The sequence below is a fragment of the Phallusia mammillata genome, chromosome 7 (genome assembly GCF_965637545.1).
Source record: "Phallusia mammillata chromosome 7, kaPhaMamm4.hap1.1, whole genome shotgun sequence".
Lineage (NCBI taxonomy): Eukaryota > Metazoa > Chordata > Ascidiacea > Phlebobranchia > Ascidiidae > Phallusia > Phallusia mammillata.
This window is the reverse complement of record NC_137258.1, coordinates 22,655,115-22,678,575: the sequence shown is the minus strand read 5'-3', so window position 1 is coordinate 22,678,575 and position 23,461 is coordinate 22,655,115. Positions and strand designations below refer to the sequence as shown.

The following is a 23,461-nucleotide window of genomic DNA, read 5'->3' as shown; positions in this document are numbered from 1 at the left end:
ATACGTATGTACTACAACTGGGAAAGGTGTGAAATATAGTTGTTGGACGCCAGCTTGTCAGATCGGTTTCTGCCGTGGGTTCGAATCCCACCACAGGCTTATTCAAGTTTACGCGAATTATTTACGTACTTAAGCTTGGCAGTGTTGTTACTTTTTAGTGATTCAACTTTGGGTGTTTTGCTTGTGTAGTTTAGTTGTTGTGAGATGTCAGGCTTCTCTAATGTGTTTCAATCCAATCACAGCCTGAATTGACCTTATTTTTTAAGTCCTGCACAGAGAAACGCTGAAAGGTTTTTTTCTCAGTGCGTAGTAAAGGAGTGCAAGAAAAGTGAAATTAGCAAAAGCTAATTGCTTGTTTGTGGTTAGGATCCTTTTTTATTTGTTGTTTGGACGACGGTTAGAGTTTATAAACTATACATACGGGCTATTATTTGTAAAGTCTTTTCTAGTCATGGTACATTTCAATTCCTAAATGAGACATTCCCCTTGTAGACATTTCCTATGCGTTGAGTCTGTTTAATTAGGACCCTAAGACAAATAATCCGGAAGCTAAGATCTGGTTTGGGTTCAACTTGTATTTATCTGGTTTTGTCCATAAGTTCTTCATGTGACTTTTCTTCTGTTGTTTTCTGGAAATGCACTATGTTTCAAGTATGTTTTTGTATTGAAACGGTTTGTACAAAATAACGGCGACATTTTTACACTAATACCGGATACAAAAGGAAACATGCACAATATGTCAGACTAGCTGCAGAATCGGCTGCATTGATAAAATTTTAAATGTGAAGCATTTTGAAGCTTTTCCAGACAACTTTTGGGGCTTGATTCTCTTAAAAATCGAAAACAAAGCTTTTACATTCATGACATCACATTTGGTGACGTCTGTTTCTGGATGCAAAATATAATTTCCAACTTCAAGCACCAAAATAGTACGTAATTCGACAATATTGAAACGAATCTAAAACAACACATCGACTCTGACGTCATACTAAATCTGACACGTCATGCTGACGTCATATCCGGGCGGGATAATTGTTTCAGAGAAAAAAACTTCTTTGGCTGTTCCTTTTGGTGTTCTAAACTTTTTGTTCGGGTGCGCTGCCGTTCACAGCGGTGTACTTCACTCCCTCCACGGGGAGCGGTTCGCGCTGGGAACAGCCGAATTTCTGGCAAAGCAGTTTAACCGGGTTGACTTGCTCCAATCCGAATTCCTCGCCTTCCTTGATGGTTTCAGGCAGTCGGATACCAAGCACTTCAGGCAGGAACAAAGCTAATACACCTGCAAAAAGTGACCTGTCTTAGCCTTTTTTTATCTAGAATTACAGTTGGTTTAAATATGGGATTCGACTTCTACAGAAGACCAGTTCGATTTTTCTGGTGTTGAAATACTATAATGTAAACTGCGTGAAAGCCTAACTTCTACAATACAGTGTGTTGACAACAATACAGTTTCACCGCCTTAAAGTTTGTTTTTTTGTAAAGTTATAAAAAAACGGGAATATGGACCGGAAGATACGCCACTTTTCATCTTAAGAAAAATGGCAAAGGTTTAATCAAGCAGTTTTTGGTCTTTGTCTGCTCACAAAACCATTTTACCTCCAATGATGGCCATCAGTCCAAACACAACATATGGAAGAGGTTTTGCCAAGATTTCCAACATTGCTATGAGAGGAGACATAATTCCACCGATACGAGCAAAACTACTGCATGTGCCGATTCCAACGTTTCTGCAACAAAACAACACATTGTCTTTTGATTTTTTGACAATTTGAACAAGTTTCAAGGTAATATATTTAGGTGCAACTACTGATCAGATGTCTCAAAAGTTATGAACGGAATTGCTGAAGCCAGGTTTTGGACTTACTCGAAAAATTATACGCATATTTAAAATTACAAATTAAGTAGACATCATGAGAGAATAACACTTGTTAAAATCTAGGAAAATCTTCGCATTGAAATGTCAATGATAGATCTTTTCATTGACATTTGCATTTAGTAACAATACTGTTGGGAAATGAAGTTTTAAAGACGCCAGATGAAATAGTTTGTTGGATAACACAAGTTACCTGATTGGAGTAGGATATAGCTCAGCAGCAAATATGTACACAACGCCGAAAGCTGCTGCTATGCTAAATTTTCCCAGCATCGACAGAGAAATGTTCAGCCAAAGGAGTTCTATTTGAATAAGGTTTTAAAAAACAGCGCAGACGTAGATAAACAAACGTATGGAAACTTATAAGTTAGGAACCTAGTTGCTTTAATAATTTTAATTACGTTTAAATAACCAGAAAGTACAAGCAGCCTGGTTCTGTTATTTTATTTTTGTCACAGAAAATATTATTGAAAAGTTTTCAGGTATGAAGAAAATGGCACTCCCACTGTACTTGGCCAGGTAAATGGCAGTTACAAGAACATAGTACTTTTCATTAGGTTCAGGTCTAAGTTACAGCCTTTGGGATTACAGCTTTACACATCATACACATACTAAACAGCACCTTACCCTTTGGTACGAACAACATAGTAATGCAGGCAACCCCAGATAAGATAAGGGTAAAACTGAGAGAAGGACGCCTTCCCCACTTTTCAATCACGATGATTGCTAAGCAACTTGCGGGGATTTCCACAAAACCCGAGAGGAATAGATTTATGAATGGGTCTCCGCCAAGGTCAGCTGAGTTCAAGGTCAAACCGTAGTACACACAGGAACAGACCAGCCTGAAAAGTTAACAACATACTTTGATTCGAATAGAGGGAAAAAGTTGTTTTGTAGAGTTTAGGCGGGATGACAGGTTTGGGCTTAAAATCTGGTTAAAATATAGCAGTTCGATTTTTTCAAGATGATTTCTCAACAAGATCAATTGAGCTTGTTGGCTTGTCAACATGTAATACACCTTCGCATGTTGTCATCATGCCCTAAAATGTGAAAGTTACTCTGTAAAAATATGAACTGTACCCGGCATATTTGGAAAAAATTTGCGGCGCGCATTTTGGCTGCGACTTTGGCGATCGTACGTATAGAATATCGTTTTCGAAAAGTATTTTTCGCCTTTGTTGAAGGGCCTGGTACTGCACATTCAAGCAATTTGTTGTTACAATAACGTTTTACAAATCTGACCTAAATCGTATTGTACTAAGGCTTTACAATGAGTTGTGTTGCCGTTTGAGGTATAAGGTTGAGATTTAAACCCACGTCCTTTGGAGTTTGACTTACCAGCAGTAAAAGAGGTTCAGAGATTTCTTCCTCATATTTGGAGTTCGGATTAGGTCAACTGGACCGTAGGCTCGCTTTTCGTCAGTACCATCTCTCTTAGTTTCTTCGTCACTAAAATGAAAAGGCCAAGTTATTTGGAAACCAAGGTACAAGGTTTCGATTCCCAGACGACTGTTTTGTGCAACGATTGAAAAAAGTGAAAAGTTTGTGGACAAATCGAATTAAGAAGAAAAAACAAGTAAACAACCCTCAAATTAAAACTTCAAAACAAATCACTTCTGAAACTCAAATCCCAAACAACTCAACTTAAAAAGTCGGGCTTGTTAGTATATTGCAACAGAAACAATTTATTTACAAAATAAGCAACCTGGTGGAAAAACGTTTCTTCCAGCAAATTTGTAAAAAGGAAAAAAACAAAAACTAAGGAAAAATAAATTTGGACAAACCCGTCAGCAACTCTCTCCAGTACTTCAGCTTCTTCTGATTTTGCTCCAACGCTTTCCAGCAAATCCTGAACTATTTTATTTGCTTCTTTGTAACGGTGACGGGAAATGAGCCAACGTGGAGATTCGAATAACAACCTGAACAAAAACGTTGGCAATAGAAGCACACATGTTTGAAGTATTTGGAAAAGACTTTTATTCTATTTTAATGACTAAGGAATTTTTAAACGAAAATATGATGACATTTACACTGACAGACAACCGTGCTTGTGATTCGACTTTCGACAGGTTTATCACTGAGCCTGCGTAGCTAAGTTGGCAGAACGTGAAACTGTCGTGCGCTCGAATCCCACCGCAGGCTAGCTTATGCCTTGCCATATGGGAGTGCTTGACCGGCTGATTCGGTGTAACACTTTCAATAGGTCTGACGTAACTATTGGATTTACACTGCATTCCAATAATCAACCCCAAATGTCGCTTTAAACCTGACCAAATGGGAACATTTATTTAAATATTTTCTCACAAAATTTGAAACAAAATTTAAAATGCTGACTCAAAACCAGTGATGATGTCATCGCAAACTACTCAGACACGCACTAAGGAGTACCAACTTTTACTCACCAGTATAATGAAACGAGTCCAAACACGGGTAGACTGAGTACGAGTTGCAGAGTTCTCCAGTTCCTGATAAAGTACCCGTACATTGCGAGTAGACAGAATCCGAGTGCGAAGAACGCTTGTCCGGTTTGACCAACTCGAACCCGGAGTTGTGGGGCGACGATTTCAGTGGCTGCGAAAAAAGAGTTAACCATGAGGCAGAGTTACAGAGTTAATTTTGAAAGTGGAGTTTCAGTATTTGACTACAGCCTTTTCTGAGCGTGGATTTATTTCACAAGTAGAAGATTGGATTTAGACGTTGGTTTGTTTTTGACCTTTTGTGCCATTTTAGACCAGAAGTGCGGATCAAATTGATAGGGGAAAAGATAGTTTTGAAACTTAAACATGTGTTAGTTTTGTCAATAGAGATTTCTTTGCCTATTTTTAGACTTGATGTCAAAGGTTTTTTGATTTATTGCGTAAAGAAAGTTTAGGAAAATCACATTTAAATAGTGCTCTAAGATTGCCTTTGGGGTAACAGTGGCAGAAATTACAGTAGGTTAAAATGTAAGAACAATAAAGGACTAAAAAGGGTCTTGAAGTGGTGAAGGTCAGAATGCGACAGCTTAGCAGGTAAGAATAACGCAACCCACCTAGCACATACGAACTTGTGAATGCTGGAAACAGACAGAATCCGCTGATCGAACGCAGAATAACAAAGATAACGTAAGATTTGGTGAAAGCAGTGATCACACCGAACCCAGTTCCTACCGCCGCGGATATAGCAATGCTGGTGATACGTCCGTAGCTGTGAAGGAGAAACGGGTATGCCGAGATAATTGATTTTTAGACAGAAAAATAACAGGTCTTTGTAATCAATTGGTGTTTTACCAAACATGTAATGTGAACTTCCAAAGGTAATTATTTGATTTCAGCCGTGCAGACTGAAACAACTTGCATGCGTTACAGTTTTAACTTTTAATGACATGTGTCCAAATATATACCAGTTATCGGTATTTAAACAATGCAAAACTTTGGCCAAAATAAAACAGAACTGGTTCTAAAGACAAACACATAATACCCCAGCACAAAAAAAAACACATTTGCAAATGAGAATATACTCGATCAAATACATACAGTAAAATACACTTAATTTTCCAGTGTTTCTATCAATGCAAACAAAGCACTGAAACACCCACCCATATTTGAAACTGGTGTATGGAAAACGACAAGACGCAAGCAGCATGGGGACTTGGGGGCTATGAATCAAAATACCCCAGGCCAAGAAATTTGTACAAACCTGTCAGCAATTTGCCCCCAGAAAACGCATCCAAGCGTGACGCCCAGCATGAAAACAGCTTGTGCGAGTTTGTTCTTGTAAGCGTCTGAACAAACCAATTCGAATTCGTTCATGATTGTTTCACTGAAGAGTGATGAGCTGTTGTAGACCCAGGCGTCACATTTTGCCGACTTCATACTGCCCCTAGCGGGCGCCGGTGACGTAATGTTGACGTCATCGGTTTCTGACCACCAGTATGAGCAATTGACGTAAGCCGGGCTTTCGGGTATTTCCAACCTGTTAATTAACAATAATATTCTATTTGAACAAGGATTTGCGTGAAGCATCAGAGTGAGGAGTTTAGAACTGCGGCGTATGGTTTGTAACTTGACCAGATGGGTTTCGTATACATGTGCTAATGTGGTATCATTGACTCGTCGTCTTTCGTTTCCAAATCAAATGCATTTGATGAAACTTTATAAGGCACTTTGAAACTGTGAAGTTTGTTTGTTTATGAAAGATATCACCAAACTAAGGTCCGTGGTCATATGGATACACAGTCCTTGTTTTGTCATGCATGGTTTGTTTTGATATTATGTCTTCATTCTTGAGATATCTTCTGGGTGTGTTTCTTTTCTCCTCTTTCCGAGAACTAAGTTACGGGATTTTAAGTAAAAAAATGTGAGAAAAACAATTCTGATTGCGTAAGTCAATTGTCTTCTGCCTAAAAACATTCGACGCACCCTTATCTTTCCCCAACTGGATGAAACTATTTTAATAATAGGTATAGTCTTACTTACCTTTTGCAAGCTCCATCATCATCTACAGGCAGGTACTTCGCCGTTTGTGATTCCATCCATGTTCGGTTACATTGCTGTCGAACAAATTGAAAAAAAAATGTCAAGGCTTTTAACAACCGAAAAGAGACCCTTACAACCGAAAAACTAACGACCTATTTAAAACATCTTAACACTGTGCATCAACTCAGACTCTTGACTTTTAAGCTAACGTTTCGTATTGTATAAATCACAGTATACAACATTCCTACTAGTGATGTTATGCCCAATTAACCCGTTCCCAGAAGTAAAGAATCCATTAGCAAATCCGCTTGTGAGGAATCATCTGCTTGATGGCTATCATTATTCCTTAATGTTTTATATTTGATAAGCATGTGACTTTTATTGAACTCATGTACGCTCTTGCTGGTTTGTTAAGACAAAAACCATAGCGATATTCCAGTTTGTTGTTTTCAATTTACCAAGTGGGGTGTTTTTGGGTTTCGAAATGGCTGGATCGTTGTAGTGTATCGATTTTAACGAAACTAAGGACGACTTTACAATTTCAGTTTGAATAAAACATAAATATTTGTTGAGGCTGTAAAGGCCAAAACTTTGGTGCAAAACATTCTCTTTTAACCAACCCTCATGATAACATCATCAAAGTATATCTTCGATGTTTTTCACAACAATTTTCCTGGCTGATATATTTTATTGAGCCATGTTCAAAACCAGTGAAAGATTTTGATTTCAATTTAGAAATTCCCTTGCTCCGTAACGATGCAAAACTTTATTGATTTTCCCAGAATGATTGCAGAAATCTGTTATCGCACTCAGTTTACTTCGTAATTTGGCGGGAAAACCTGAATTTCAATATCGACTTGACAAGGCGTGACGACGTCGTGTCCAATTATCGACAACCTTATCGACCCAAACTTCGATTTTGTGTCGTAAAAAGCGAAACGTGCCATGTATAATTGTGTTTATTCCCCCTTTGTTCCGTAAATAATCGCCGTTGTGTAAAAGTTGTTGCAGCGTTTTAAGGAGAAAGTGAGTAAATTAAAAAACATTTTTGTGGTAAGTTCTTTAGCGGCAACTTGATAAACTTGTGGAAATAAGATTTAAAAAATCAAACTTAACCTCCAGATGGCCGCAAATCCTTAAAGGTAAATCTGGTCGAACTTGTAATCTACTTTGTGAATTTTGAAATTGTTACACTTGTAAAATTGGGCAAAATTTTAATGAACTGCAGGTTTGTTTATATTTTTGATATTTCATCCTTTGGATAAGGGTTTATGAATCTTTACTCTTTCACCCAGTTAAAACAATCTTTTCAATCTAATCGAATTCCGTTTTACCCACACACGTATCCTGATGTATAATGCAAAACTTTAAAATATCGCTGATAATTTAACTAAACGCGAAGAGACGGACAATTTTATCCTAGGTTGCGATTAATATGCGTTGAATCGTAGCCTCCTTTCCCTAAATTTTACTACCATCCCCATTAATTCCACGAAAGGCAGACACTGTGTATTACATGCTATCGTGGTTTTTCCTTCCGTAGCTCCCAGCACCGCTCAAAAAATTTTACAAGTTCCGAATGGCTGACATTATGTCGTTTTTCTCTACACCATGCCATTAAAGTGTGTCGAATATAACGCTTTTAGATCAAGTAGCTACTTTCTATACCTTTACATTGGTTGTGTTTCAAAACAATGTCCAAATTGAAAAAAATTGGGCAGTTTTATGAAGATATCACTGTAATGTGTCGGTTTTTGTAATTTACTATTTACATCTAGTAGTTATAACCAGAAACTCTTCTTTAAAACGGTTTTAGAATTAAAAAAAAAATTTAAAAAACAATTATGTGAAAAAAATGTAACTTTGTAAAACGTGCAAAAACGTATATCGATCGTTGAGTTTGACCCCAGCCGACTTTCCTCGTAGTTCAGTAACTTCAATGTTGTGTGGTTTATTTTACAACCATTAATGTTGCTCGCTTTGTTTGCTCCTAAAAACTTGCTGATCTGACGGCGACTTAAGTGTGTGTAATGTAAACTCTCCTGTTAGCTTTAAAGCAATTTATCTTGTCACTTGCGGCTTGTTTTGTTTAAGTTTTCGATCCTTGGGAACCAACAGTAAGTAACATTCATCAGAATAAAACAAGGAACGCTTTGTATTCGGCAACTTCCAAGCTATTTGCATTTTATGTAACAGCCCGTAAATGTTATATCAGGCGTTAAGTACATGAATTCCCACTTGACATGGCTTTGACCTTTGTTTTTAGTTATTGGGTGATATTTATTGTCTCTGCTACGATGTTTGTGCTTTTTGAAACGTGACTTGCACATACGTTTGGTGTCACCTTGGATTACACTTTACATACAGTTCCTTGTAGCAAACCCTTCATCAATTTAACATTACAAATAAAAAGAATGTTGAATTCACGCACACAATGTTTTTTTGAAATGCTACCTTTCTCAGTAAGATTTGCGCAAAACAAAAATTGTGGTATATAATTAATCTAAGATGGATGCCGAAATATTCTGTTTTCCAAAAAGTACCACCTTTAACCATTTTGCTATTATCGTTTTGCGACAAATCAAACCTTGGTTTTCTGAACACACACTATTTTCTTCTAAACTTACTTTGACAAGTTGATCTTCAAGTGGAAATTTGCATCTGTGTTCAACATTTGCCCCAAGATACACCATGGCTCCCATGTGAGCTGCAACCAGCACAGCAGGCATCATAAGCAGACAAAGTTGAATCCACTGTTTCAGACTCAACCTCTTCATGTCCTCAAGAATTTTATCGAATTCCACCATGATGTAAGACAGGCTTTACCTAATCTTTAATCCACTACAAGCAACTAAAAAGTAAAGTGAAACAAACACATGCAAACTCATCGAGCCAATAAATGATAAGCTGCAGACAGTGCACACTGGTTCGACCTATAAGGTCTCATCAAACAAAACATAGTTTAAATTCCGTTTTTGTTTTAGTTTAGTTATTAGACAACTGATGCAAAGTGTTAGCCTGTACGGATTCGATTCAGTTGGGATTCGAATCCTAAAGATTCGAAACCTCACTACAACTTAACAATCTCATTTTGTTAACATGTGACCCAAAGACCTAAAACCGTTGAAGAAACACTTACAACGGTTGTTTAGCTTTGTGACTCAAACAGTGGGTAAACGATTAAAGAGGTATTTGTTGCAATTGAATGGACATACAAACATGCATTGACAATCAAGTAGGCTTAAACAAACACGCTGCAAATACAGGAACTCGCTTGCACTCCGCGATAGCTTGCTGCAATGCTGTTTAAAGTTTTCTGTACTCCCAAACCTCTATACAGCTAACAAAACTTTACAAGTTATGTAGATGTTATGCATCATTATGTAATATACCTTTGCGTTAGCTTTTTACCTATAACTGGGCTAATTGTGATAAAATCTGACAATATCAGTTTGCTGGTCCACTTCCGTAGACCATTTGTCATCACAAAACGGTTCATGAACTGCTGTACCAAAGACCAAATACGTCTAATTATTTACAAAACCGAGAAACCACGTTTTGCAGAATCGAAATCCTGGTTGCAAAATACATTTGGCCGTTAGTTTTAGCTGATTTAGTGCTACTAATGGAACGACTAAATAAATAATGCGGTGTACTTGTTAGTTTAGTACAATTACGCTCATTCTTCCTGAAGTTGGTGTAATCTCGTAGGCACATTGTTTTCGTCGCTATAAACTTAAATAACGAACAGACAAGCTAATATATTTAAAAGTACAACTCTTTGCGACGACCAATTCCTAGAAACTGATAAAAAAAAACAATATAAATACGCAAAGATGGATAAAACGATTGCGTTTTATTTGGGGTGTAAGTGTTTTCTCAAATACACGTATACATACTTTAGTGTTAGTTGGTATTTTCGGAGCTCATCTGCCATTTAACGTTATTTGTTAACCCCATGTTGCAAAAAAATACATTGACATTACCGGAGGTACAAAATGCTTACGAAATAAAACTTCTTTTACGTTTTTACTGATCGCGTTTTGTTAAACTTAATTTTCTATGCGGAATATTTTCTTTGATCCTTTTGTAAAAAAAAACGTTTTCATAACTAATTTAACTAAAAATCATAAACACAAACCTAAAAAATAAGCAGGGTTCTCGTAACCCAAAACATTTCTTTACTTGTTTTATATTTTTTGAACTCAAACTTGTCTTTAAAACTTTTATTTAGTCACTTTCTTTCGTATTGAGGTTTTGCGAAAGAATTTCACATCTTTTCTTGTAAAAAAAATCAACCTTAAACAACGTAAAGCTATTTTCACTCTATCCATATACGCACACTCAACCAAATTACGAAAAAAAACAGCTTTTAAAACATCGCAGTGACCGAGGCCTTAATTAAACCACCGACAGTGATTTAAATGCAATCAGCAGTGTCATTCCCGGAGGTTTAGTTCGAGTCCTTAGTGCATAGGTGACGATCGATTTAATTGACGCAAACTCATTTCGGATGATTTAGCTGCATTTATACTGTTTTAAAGGTCTCCCTTTGTCGCCTTCGCCTTTTTTGACCGCTTGCAATATTGCACTAACCCTAGTCTTAATTAGGATGTGCGCTCGCAATGCAAGTTTGCCTTTTCTAACTTGAACTTTTGCCTAATTAGAATCCACGCCTAAGTTTTATTAGGTAATGAACTAAACAACACAAGTTTGCCTCTTTTATCTTTAACTTTTGCCTAATTAGAATCCACGCCTAAGTTTTATTAAGTAATAAACTTTAACAGCATAAGTTTGCCTTTTTAAACTTAACCTTTGGCCTAATTGGCATGTACTTCCAAATTAAATTACATGCAGACATTTGTGCTGTAAAAATCTTACTTAATGAATTTTAAATCCACGTAGTGGGTTTTATGAATGGTGGCAATTTTCAATTTCTAAATGTATAAAGTAATAATTTCGTGCTGCAAACAACCTCTTACTTGTTTTTCTAATATACCCAGAAAGATATTTTTCTTTAAACCATGACCAAAAGAGTTGGAAATGCATTTAAACATGGTTACGTTCGTGTGCTTCATGCGGGTTGCAATCTTTAATTTGTATTCGCATTTTTTAGCTTAGACTGTACTTTTATCCAGGCCTAAAGTGAATAACATTCATTTCTTGCTGTAAAAAAACTGTTCAACACGAAAATGTGCATATTTTAACCATCTCCGAAAAGTGTTGCAAGTCTCATTAAACATCGTAACTTTCGTGTGTTCTAAGCTTGTCCAGAAGTTTACTGAATTCAACTTACCGTGTTCTACCCGGTCTAACGAACCCTGCTCTATTTCTTGAAGTTTTATGACTTTCCGAATCCGTCTTCTCTTTCAAACTTTTTTCTCTAGTTACACAGTCATGTTTACCCAGTGTGGCCGGTTCATTGATTTACTAACGTGGTCGTGTCAACAAAAAACGATGCCTTTTATCCTTGTCTTGCAGACATTTAGAAAAAATGCGTAATGCATGGTAATGCAAACAGATAGCAAATAATATCATAGCTTTCTTATTAATTTGAACAAAAAAGCTTCTCTTTGATATATTTGCATTAAAAAGTACGTAATTCATGGAAAAAGGAATATTTTTGCAGCACTTACGGCTAAAAAAAGCACTTGTCGGATTTTTTGATTTATTAAACAACGACCACTTGGTAAGTTTCGTGTTTGTTTTCCGGGTTTGCTTTGGAGGAACTTCTTTTTAGCTGCCTGTCATTGTGTGCACCTGGACTTCAAGACGTATATTTTTTCGATTTATCTCTCTATTTTACCTCTTTGTTCCCAACATTACACTCATGTACCCCTTCTTCTCTCTATGTCTCCGAATTTTATCTTCATTATCCGGCTTTTATTTTATTACTGTTTTTCTACTTAGTCCGTATTTTTTTCTGCATCCTAAAGTAGCATTTTCAATCCACAAGAACCAGTCTGATCCATGATTTGATAACCGGTTGTGTAGGAGATATAAAGTCGACCACGTCTTATACGACTTGTGTAAAGACCACAAGAGATTTAATAAAGTTTTAATGCTCAAATGCAAACCATCCAAGCGAAAGCACACACATTTTAAAACCCTTTACCTACGTTGAAAATAACCGGGCAAAGAATAAAATTGACTCCTAGCCACAGATCGGTTAAAGTACGATGTCGCTAAGCATTCTAAATAATAAGACGCTTAATATTACAAGATACCGTATAAGATTGATATGTTACTAACTGAATATGCCTGCAAAACCTATTGTATTCTTTCATTTGATTTGGAGTTTGCATTTACAAATATCAGTTACTGTTTGTTTTGTTCAAACAAATTCTTGTATCCATATATTTTACCTGTTAAAATGTGAATTAACATGCGTATGATACAGTCAAACAAAACATATTCAACCATATTGACCATTAACACAAGGCAAAAATTTTAGCAAACAAGTGGCTGAAAATACATTAATGTCAGTTTTCAATTTCCTGATAGATTTATCACCGTTATAGACATCTTATGAAGCAGCCTACAGAGTTTGCATTGTTTTACTTCAACGTCATGTGTTGACCTCCCACTGGGTGGCACAAAAGCGCGGTTAATCGGGTTCATTGTTTGTTCCATTGTGACGTCGTGGTCGTTTATGTTGACTGATCGGATCGTGCGATTATGTGAGTGGACTTTGCCGGAACTTTGGTGTGAAATAAATTCTGGAGACAAATTGCATGGGCCACATGCTGTGCAAGGGTTAATATCGTGATTATATCGTTTGAACTATAGTGATACCCTGAAACTATCACTAAGTCCAGGCTGTTTGAGGGTTTCTAAATATTAGTTAGGCGGTATGAAGTTTGATTAATAACAACATTATTTAATGTTTAGTTAATTTGTAGTTTTATTTTTTATTTTTGTACATTGCTGCCCAATTGCACTAAAACGACAAACTTTCGTAGAAATGGTTAGGCTACGTTAAGCAATGCACAAAATTGAAAAACCTATTAGGTGAATCGAGGTAGGTGACACAGCTCCGCCACATTTAAAACATGTTCAGATTACGATTGTACATTAAAGGCTTATCATTTCAGAAATTATAACACAAAATACGTAAAAAGGAAGATAAACCCAAAAACTAACAACGCTTTTACCGTTTCTGTTAGTTTTCAGCAAAAAAGCAACGACTGTAGTTGTCTAACAATGAGTTTTTCGCAACACGAACACATAGACATCTTAGATATATTGACGTCATATTTGCAGACATCGTCCCGATCCTGACCACCACAGTAATCGAGTGCAGACGAGCCAATCTGATGAGATCGAGCTTCAGTTACGCTGCTATGCTGATGCGACCTGAATATCGAAACAAAATAGACCCGAAGTACAAGAAGAAAATCGAAGACATCGTCAGGTTGGTAGTGAACTGATATAATTCTATTCGAATAAGGTTCTTCTTGTTGTTTTTTGTTAATTTTTGCGTTATTGTCGGGATGAATTCAGTGCAAATAATGGAGCTACATTGTTAGTTTCTGTTTGTACACAGGGATACAAATAAGTTGTTCTATTTGAATATAAGTACATAGTTTTGTCATATTTTATGTTATTGTGGAGATGGCATACAGATTTTTGAATTATTTTTATGATGATTAACATTGCTTGTTTGTTTTTGTTCGCAGGAATATAAATGAATATTCTATTTGAATTTGGAGAAACTAACATAGTGGACTGTAACATATATATTTGAAATATTTTTACTCTCGAAATACAGATGAGTTTTGGGTTTGGTGGGAAAAGAGATAACATTAAGTTTTGTTGTTTTACAGAAAAACTGGAGGAAATCAAGAAGAAGAGGATGAGAGAACGACTCCGTGTCCGTATTGTGGATCAGAGCTAGCCGAAACCGACCTTATCTGTCCCGGATGTAGAAACACGCTTCCATATTGCGTAGCAACGGTGGGTAGATTAAAAGTTAAACCGTTTTGCGCTCCATAACGTTTCAACGTAGCACTAGCACAGCTATTTCCGGATTGTTGTTTTACTGCAATTGTGTCGCTATGTGTCCCAGCGTTGTAAGTCGGGCCGGGTCTTTTCGTGTTCGGGTCGGGTTCGGGCTCAGGTTTCTTCAAAAAATCGGGCTTGACTCTGTGTCAGTATTTTTTGAATAAATTTATCTAGCTAAGTAGCCAGTTTCTGGACCTGACCCAATGTCAAACAGCCCTAAAACGCCTTGTTCCAGACCAATTGTCTATTATTGTATATTGTGTTGGTCTTTCCTGAGGCTTCAATGTATAGGCCTGTCAATCAAACTCTCGGGCCTAAACGGGCTTCTCAAAAACGATTTGGGTTCGGGCTCCGGTTTCATGCCCGTTTGCAACTCTGCTGTCAATCCAAGTATTTACTTGTTTATTAAACATTATGGTACAAGTGCTAAGTCATGGACTTGCATTTTTTGCCTACAGGGTCGCCACGTGACTCGAGACAACCTGACCAACTGTCCGCGTTGTCAGTTTCCCGCCATTTCGAGCGAACTCCAGCGCTACTTGGACGTCGAACCGAGCTGTCCCATGTGCGCTGAGCGGGTGTCCTCAGATGAGTTAATCCGAATTCGAAATCCGGAAAAGATTTTTGGCGACATCGGAGCATGAAGTTTTTCATCACTTATAGCGGAAGTTTTATCCTCGAGTGTGTTAACTATTAACTTCTGAGTCTGGTTTCTTCAATGCCTAAAAAATACATATATTTTTGTTTTTCGTTGTAACTCCACCACCAATTCCGATTTTAATTCTTTAGTTAATGATGATGTCACATGACCAGATGTCATGAAAACTAAAAAATGAAAGTATAAAACTTTTTTGAGCGTTTTCCTTCGCTGTACTTCAATGTGATTAGGTGCTCACTTTGCTCAAAGTACTAACTCTAAATGGGTTTGTAACGTTCAATTTTTTATGTCTTACTGCTAGCTGTAAAATGTGCACCAGTATATATAGACTGTGCTGTTGTTTCGTATAGAAATGTACCGATTTATTTTTATAAACCTTCAATGCGGAAACTGTTCTGTGTTTTGTGTAAGCTCTAAATTGGGTTGTCAATCAGTGGCCATATTCTACACAGACAAATATGTCAAACAAGTTTTAGCTGGTTTTAAGCAGTTTAATTTCATGGTCTACAGCACAAAGCACGTTTGGAAACCCGTTACAGGAATATAGAGGGTTTGATAAACACATGGTTCTTAATCACAATTGTGATTGTTTGGTTACATCGGAAGTTATCTAGTCTCTATCTGTGACGTAACAATCGCTTTGCCGAAAGGTTAGAGTCGTCGATTGGCTGTTTTGCTCGTGTAGCTTGAGGCGATTCTTCGGTAACACTGCGGTCTTTATGACGATTTCACGATATGTTGTGAACTGAAAACGTTGAAAATCCAGTTGATTGCTCCAGTCGATGGAGTGAAGGTAAACAAACAGATTTTTTGGCTGTATTGTCGGCTCAAGATGAAGAATGCTTTGATAAGATTATGTGTAGCAGCATTATATCTGTTATTGGTCACTGGTAGTAGTTTGGAATCATCACAAAACGGAAATATACTGTTTAATGGGGCTGAACATAATGTGGAAAAACGTAGCAAGGTTGCAGGTAAGGATGTGCTGAACTAGTGAGGACCGTAGGCTATGGACCGTTTATAAAAGCATAAAACTTCAAATGTCAGGAATTTAATTTGGATAAATGTTTCAGGGTATTAGTCAGTGGTGATAAACCGTTTGATATGAACCTTAAATGGGAAAATTTAAGTTTGTTACTTTCAGAAACAAGAATGATCAACTATTTAAACTGTACAAGATTTACTTAAAAGAAAGATATTTGCCCCCATTTAAAATACAATATTTGTTTGTCACGCATGACTTATTTAGGCGCGTACTATTCTGAATTAGTTGTAACGTTGACAGCGCAGAAGCAGAACTGACATTTACTGATTTACTGTTCCTTTTTGTGTTTTATACCTTATTTGTGTGCAGATATCGACAATTGTGGCGTTGCTAAAAACTGCGATGATTGCATGAGTCGAAAACGTTACCGTTGCCTTTGGTGCAACTCAAAATCAGCGTGAGTTTGTTCTTCTACTGTGCATGATTTGTCAGTTTGTTCACACTTTCTGAAATCAATCACTTTAATCAGTATTTCTCAACAACGAGTTTATAAACGTTAATAAGCCAGTAAAATGCCACAAAGTTTGGTGGCAGTTCTCCAAGATAAAGGGAATGCCACATTGGATTTTATGGCACGTTTCGCCGAGATCTCGGGTGTGCACGAAGAATTTTCAAGTGTGCAAGTGTGCACGAAGAAATTTTAGGGTGTGCACGAACCAGTCAAGTGTGCACCTCATCAAGAAAAAGCTAACCGATTTACAAATATTTAACAAAATCTCAAAATAACCGTCGAATACAATTGCGCCACTGGTTAACTAATGTAACTAATCTGGAAAACAGAAGTTATTTAGCTCCCAGGCCTAATGTTTTGTCAATAACGCAAGAAAACAATAGAAAATTTTTGCCTAAGGCTTTTTTCGAGGGGTTGTTCAAGTGTGCAATCAAACTTGAAAAAAATAGTCTTGGGTGTGCAGCTGCCATACTATCCATACTGGAGGGAATGGGACTACTCATGGGTTAAACTAAATTACAGTCAGAGTCAGCAAGCTGCTTTGGCAGCAGAGTCTGTGAGAACAACACATTGAGCATTAATTGAGGATAAAATAAAAACAAATACAACAAACCACTACAAAGCAACACTGTACTTAGTTTAGGTGTAAAGAAGTAAAAAATAGATATATTATATAAATGTGTGTGTTTTACCAGGTTTTTGCTTTAAGGTTTTTGCCGAAAAATGAAAGTTTCATATGAAATGAAACAAACATTTTAAATAAATATTTGCATTTATACGAGCTGTGATATATCCCCAGTCATATTTTTTTGCCAGAAACAATCTGTTCTGTAGCAACTGTTGGTTCGTAGTGCATCTTACGACAGCTCAGTTCTAGGTTTACTTGTAGCAGGGATTTGACTTGTAATTGTTGAAAATAAGACAAAATATGGAATCCACAGTCAAAAACAAGGTTATTTCTTAGAAAAAGGGACAAACACTTTTTCTAAGGCATTGTCCTTCAAAATAAGGATAAATCTTAAAACTAAGGACGGTATGGCAACCCTGTTTGCAACATGTCCATATTGTTATGCTTTAAAATATTTTTAAGATCTAAGAAAGGTTTAAAAACACTGATATAAACACATTTGATTTTGTTCTGATTTTAGTCTTGCTAAACTTATTTTTTGAACAAACTTTGATAATCATTTGTTTGTTCAGATGTATGGATTATCCTTTTGATCACTTCTTCCCTCAAACATCGGACTGCTCATGGGAAGATGCTAGATGGGGAGTTTGTTGGGTCGATTTTAAAGCAATGCTCATCAGCGTATCTGTAATATGTAAGTGATGTCTAAGTGCTTAACCTGGATAGTGCCATAAAACTCTGAATGTTTAAGTAAAATTAGATTTGTAAGTTTCTTATGCAAAAATGTTTGACAATATATTAAAATGGCTCAAGCATTTTAACTCCAATATTTGTCATTTGTGCAGGAAGTTAGTTAGGTATTTTTACTATTTTCCTCTTCAGTTGGCGTTGCTGTAATCATCACTTGTTGTTGCATTGCCAAATGTTGTCGCTGCCTTACTGATTGTTGTACTGGAATCAAAACTTTTTGCTGCTGTGGTTGCTGTTCAGGTAAGTGACATGTTATTGTTATCTTAAAGCTATTTGTCCCAATATCTAAAATGATATATATATATATTGCACTCAGTGCACATTGTTTTAGCGTTTCAGTGCAGTTGGTGATAAGAGGTATGCCGCCTTGGCTAGTTGTAAGTCGAAACAGTGTGCCCTGTTTGCAGCTTTTCATGTATTCCATTTGAGCTAATGTAGCCACCTTACAGAACTCCAGTCTGTTGGGAGTAAAGTGATAAAAGATAACATATCACAGAGTACAAAGTCATATATAGTGATTGTATTTGTAGATGCTTAAACTTCACTGTTGTATTGTTAAGTACAAAAGGTTATTAAACTTTTTGTTGTTGCAAACTTTTATATTGTCTCACAGGCGACACTGGAGATCGAAGCCTGCGACGTTTGGAGAGAAAACTTGAACAGCAGGCAAAGCGGAATGAGTTGGCATTGAAATATGGGACCCAGCGCAACCATGGGGTCCCATATGGATCCACTGGGAACTACAACAATCTTGAAAACAGTTCATTGTAATAGTAAGATACAATGTGTTGTTCATTTAGTGCACTTAACCTGCCACATGCTTTGCACTGTACATTGCACTAATACCTGTTTTTATTTCATTTAAAGTATGCATCAGCAAAACATTTTTATTTGCACCTAATAATCTCAAATTGTTGGATTGCAAAAACACTTAATTGGTAGATTGCAATATATACTGAACCATATACAAATTAGATAACTTAAAACAAAGAATAACGAGTAACACAATGAATTTCTCAACATTATTTTGGAAAAAGAGACATAATAAGTTGCTTCTTATTTACTTTTCCCATCACATTGCGAGGTATTTCATTCACAACTTTAAATTCCTTGGGAGTTTGGTACTTTGGCAAATGTTCTTTGCACCAGTCTTTCAGTTCTTGCTCTTGAGTTTTGTCAGACAATTTTACAACAGCCACAATTCTCTGACCCCAGGTTTCATCATCAATCCCTAGCACTGCAACCTAAATAATAAAAAGCAAGAAAAGTTATGTACAATATTATCAATATTTCTAGCATATCTTGTTGCAAATATTAAAATAATGTTATAAATTATGGCAGTTTCATTTGCTATTGGATCCAAATGAAAGTGATTACAAAAAAGTGTGTGTTAGGTGTGTTCTATCCAATATCCATTTAAGAGCGTGGTAAAAAAGGACTAAAATATGTTTTAGAGGAAGTTTGATGAGGCATAAAAGGCCAAGGTATAATATGAATGTTACTTTTAAAACTTTACATTACTGCTGAGTGAAAGCTTTAAAGCTATACAAAAACATATTTGAAAAATATATAGTTCCAGTTCAAAACAAGAAGACTTCAACTCACTTCGCTTATAGCGGGGTGCTCTAATAACGTCCTCTCAATGTCAAGTGCACTTATTTTATAACCTCCACTTTTAATAATGTCCACTGATGTTCGGCCTTTGATGAAAAATGCACCGTCTTGAAACTTTGCAGTGTCTCCAGTTTTAAACCAACCTGCTGGAAAAACAGTTTTTTGTCTGTAAAATATGTTCAATTGATTATTATCTGTTCTGAAACAGTAACATAAAAATGGGTTAAAAATTTAAGTACCACTGCTAGTGACATTTTCCTAGGGTGCATCATAGCTTTGCAGACAAAGCATTCGGTGATTGAGAAAATGCAAACAATCTTTGTGCCTTGATTTTGTAATATGAGCTCAACCCATTATGAAATACATATAGCGTTACTATCTGTATTGTTTGTTTCACAAGAATTTCAATTGTCCTATTTTTCTGGTCAGTGCTTCACTAAAGATTACACATATTTTAACCAATGGTGGGATTAAATTTTTTTGTCAGCCAGTTCTATCTATCAATAAAGTCATATATTTTAGCCTGTTCTGTTACAAAACTTCCATTGACAGTAACCAGTAATGCTAACCGGTTCGTCATCTCATAAAATTTCTCGAGACAGTTCTATAGAACCAGTGCGAACCAGCTGAATCCCATCATTGATTTTAGTTTCTGTGTCAAAGCCAACCTTCAGTGAATGAATCTTCAGTCTCATTTGGCTTGTTCCAATAACCCTCAAACATTGAATCGCTTTTGACAAGCAGTTCCCCTTCAAGTTCTTCTGCTTTTTCATGCACAGTAAAATTCGACTCAGTTGCTTCAACAATTGTTCTTAAAAAATCAATTAAAAAGTTTTTAACACCATCATTTTGATTCTGTGATTTTTTAAAAACATGCAAACCTAGTTTTTCTTCCATCTGAATCAGTTTGTACAAGTTTGGCTTCAACTCCAGGAAATGGAAGACCAACAGAACCTTGAGGTAATAAACATTATTGGTAGACATTGGAAGTATTAAATGGCTGTAAACTTGTCTGAGTCTCTGGCTTTTTACTTTTTGCATTTATTTTGGCCATTATTACTCATCTGCAGTTGTTGAAGACACTCAGAAATATTTAAATTAGCAAGAAATGCTCAAGTACCTGGTATTTTTGGCCCATGAAGAGGATTTGTGAGTCCCATTCCAAACTCAGTTGTCCCATACCGTTCCAACAAAACATGTCCCGTTATTTCTTTCCATTTGTGAAGTAAAGGGGTTGGCAAAGCAGCAGAACCTAAACAAAATAACTTTGAACTAAAAAGTAATAAATGAAAAAAACAACTAAAGTTTGCGTTACACAGAAAGAATGAAAAACAAAATAAGGGGTTTAAAATTTTACATGTCTAGTGAAACAAATCCATCTACTGCAAGGTTTGTCATATCTTTAGGTGAAAAAAATGCCTCCTAATTTTTATTTAACATTTAGGTTTGGGTACGACACCTGAAACCATGAGCCTAAACCGTTTGCATTTTTCTCGAGTCTCATCAATACAGAAGTTTTGTTCGTCAAAATAGTCGATCAGCTTTGCATATATTGTTGGAACAGCCATGAACACATTGGTTGGTAGATCACAACTATCATCCAGCAAGTCTTTCCAAACCTACAACTTTACCTTGTTATAAAATGTTCCCATATATTAGGAGATTCACCACATATATTTTACAATTAACATGTTCAGCAGGCCACACCTTTATAAATCAAAAGTTGTTTTTACTTTTTTGCATACCGACCAGCCACGTATGTATTTAAAGTGATTCTAGCTTCATTGCCAGGTTGCAAAAAAACACCACATGTATTGATCCTTTTAGAAGCACAAAAAGATTTAACATCAGTTGCTAGCACCCGATTAAAGGAGTTTAGAGGCTTTTACTTAATACAGCAAAACCTTAATTTATTGGGCTGCATTTGGCTTGTGGTCAATGGTTCGAAGCACAAATCATTATGTTCAATGTTTTTACATAACCTTACACTTGCGGGATCGAATTTGGGCAACATCTTGACTGTGCCTCCAGCACATAATGGACACAGCAAGGCAACAACCATCCCATGCATATGGTGAAGGGGTAAAACATGGAGCAGGATGTCAGTTGATGTTAGTTCCCATGCTGTTGATACTTTGTTTACCTGGATGAAATGTTGACAAAGCCTAGTTGATGATAGAACAATATAGATGAAAAACTTCAAAGAGATTAATTCACAATGCATTGATTTGGTTAAACAGTGTAGAGAGGATCATGCTTGGTTTGGTAGATTGGATTATCTTTGTTTTGTTTTTAATTTAAACTTTTGTGTCCTGTAAGTGTCACTGCATGTTAAACACACTCAAAAGTGTGAAAAATTGTTTATTTCACAGTAATAACCATGTAATTACTTGAATTGACAACACAAAATTAATATGAAGTGACCTTTGTCAATGTCTTACTACTATATTAATATGCAATGAAATTACTTGTGCTTGTTTTCTTCTGTGAGTGAAAAGTACTCCCTTAGGTCTGCCGGTTGTGCCGCTAGTGTACATGATTGACGCTGGTAGGTCAAGTAAATTGTCAGGAAACAAGTTTGAAAAGTTATCCATTGGGTTTGAGACTGAACTGTTCATTAAGTTGTCAAGTGAAACATGAACAATATTCAACTTTGAAGACAACTCCTCTGCAACCTAAAACACAAGAAATTAGTTGAGTTGAGTTTGTTTTGCTAGGTGAGAGAAGCAACAAATTGCCCTAAAACAATTACCAAGCCGGAAATAACTGCGCAAATTTTAATTACTTCTGTTCTAAATCTGAAATAGACTTTTCGAGAAAAAAAAAAACTCGGCTTGTGTATAAAAAAGAGTATAGTCAGTTGCAAAAATGTGTTGTGCAATATAAGCTGCCATATCACATTTTATTCACTTTCGCTGCATCTCTGAACAATACCATTGGCATGAGTTTTATTTTTTTAATTCAGCAAAGTGGATGCAATTCTTTGGTTCCAAACTAACTTAACAAAAAACCTAGGCAAAACAAATCCAAAAATGGTCAAAGGTTACGCAGTGATTACAAACATTTTGCTGTTCAATTGGTCCTGTAGCCCATTTCATATGCACTGCACAAGTTTCATTGCAAGTTTCAATAATCTATGAATGGTCTTCAATCTTAGATTAACCCAAACCTGTTGGTGTTCATCACTTGACACGATAACACTGGCTTGGGAATCCTGCATAACATAAGACAGTTCAGGTTTTGGGTGTTGGGGACACAATGGTACAATGGCAGCTCCACACATCCAAGCTGACCACTGGCTGACAGTGAAAGATGCATTGTTTGGTGTCAAGATTGCAATTCGCTTTCCAAGCAAGTTTTGTCCATTGTTGGCAGCCACAAGCTGATCTGTAGATGATAATAATTACGGAAAGTATAAACATTTATTGAACATATTTGTATAAACAACCAGATAAAAAGTATTTTGCTTGACTCATTGGGGCATATAAAACAATGATAATACCCACAAGGGTGAAATGTGTTTTACTGTTCAGAACATTTTCTTCAACTAATTCTGAAAAGAAAGCTCCGCTGATTAACAAAATTATTGAAAAACCTAAGTTTGTGGCACAACAATTAGGTGATTTAAATTTGGTTGAAACTACGTTTCTGCTGAATACACTTAAGTGCTAAGATTTAATTTTCTTGTTACCTTTCAACAGCCGACTGCGATAAAGCAATTCCGAATAAGTAAAGCATCCTAGTGAATCTTTAATCGCTAATTTCTGGCCGTACTCATTGCACAAAAATGGTAGAACACTTTTAACATTGTAATTTGATGCAGAGAGCCCGAAATTCCGACGCAATTTGATCAATAATAAACGTTTTACCATAGATTTCGCAAACAACATTGTGCACCAAAAATAAAACATACCTGGGGAACCACCGTGATTGTGACCTGTCGCCTTCAAAATGCAAAGTTGTTTTGCATAGAAATCCTAA

At 36.4% G+C, this 23,461-nt stretch overlaps 4 protein-coding genes across 6 annotated transcripts in view; 2 read left to right on the top strand and 2 right to left on the bottom strand.

Moving 5' to 3' along the window:
* LOC145237373 (WD repeat-containing protein 19-like) overlaps window positions 1-15,382 on the top strand; it is a 31,828-nt gene extending 16,446 nt beyond the window's left edge. For both annotated transcript variants that reach the window (XM_080100208.1, XM_080100207.1), the window contains exons 25-27: window positions 13,594-13,744; window positions 14,157-14,286; window positions 14,793-15,382. In XM_080100208.1, the coding sequence (XP_079956334.1) occupies window positions 13,594-13,744; window positions 14,157-14,286; window positions 14,793-14,978 (467 nt within the window). In that variant the 3' untranslated portion in view covers window positions 14,979-15,382. The remainder of the gene's footprint in view (window positions 1-13,593; window positions 13,745-14,156; window positions 14,287-14,792) is intronic.
* Window positions 646-9,323, bottom strand: LOC145237376 (organic cation transporter protein-like). Its single transcript, XM_080100212.1, has 11 exons — window positions 8,958-9,323; window positions 6,331-6,404; window positions 5,552-5,827; window positions 4,905-5,059; window positions 4,276-4,444; window positions 3,658-3,792; window positions 3,212-3,322; window positions 2,501-2,715; window positions 2,067-2,175; window positions 1,597-1,727; window positions 646-1,279 (listed from the first exon to the last, which is right to left on the bottom strand). Exons 1-11 carry the CDS (start codon window positions 9,135-9,137, stop codon window positions 1,077-1,079), a joined length of 1,758 nt encoding a protein of 585 aa, XP_079956338.1. The 5' UTR covers window positions 9,138-9,323; the 3' UTR covers window positions 646-1,076.
* A 352-nt stretch (window positions 15,383-15,734) lies between the features above and the next one.
* On the top strand, window positions 15,735-19,860 carry LOC145237379 (uncharacterized). Its single transcript, XM_080100220.1, has 5 exons — window positions 15,735-15,966; window positions 16,347-16,434; window positions 17,689-17,810; window positions 17,999-18,106; window positions 18,480-19,860. Exons 1-5 carry the CDS (start codon window positions 15,825-15,827, stop codon window positions 18,635-18,637), a joined length of 618 nt encoding a protein of 205 aa, XP_079956346.1. The 5' UTR covers window positions 15,735-15,824; the 3' UTR covers window positions 18,638-19,860.
* LOC145237378 (malonate--CoA ligase ACSF3, mitochondrial-like) lies at window positions 18,738-23,387 on the bottom strand. Of its 2 annotated transcripts, none has more exons than XM_080100217.1 (10): window positions 23,172-23,387; window positions 22,650-22,867; window positions 21,949-22,155; window positions 21,468-21,623; window positions 20,940-21,099; window positions 20,601-20,732; window positions 20,362-20,434; window positions 20,149-20,291; window positions 19,472-19,626; window positions 18,738-19,110 (listed from the first exon to the last, which is right to left on the bottom strand). In XM_080100217.1, exons 1-10 carry the CDS (start codon window positions 23,368-23,370, stop codon window positions 18,889-18,891), a joined length of 1,665 nt encoding a protein of 554 aa, XP_079956343.1. In that variant the 5' UTR covers window positions 23,371-23,387; the 3' UTR covers window positions 18,738-18,888. The 2 variants fall into 2 exon arrangements, with proteins under 2 accessions (XP_079956343.1, XP_079956344.1); XM_080100218.1 differs by having other exon boundaries at window positions 19,472-19,623.
* Between the last annotated feature and the right edge of the window lie 74 nt (window positions 23,388-23,461).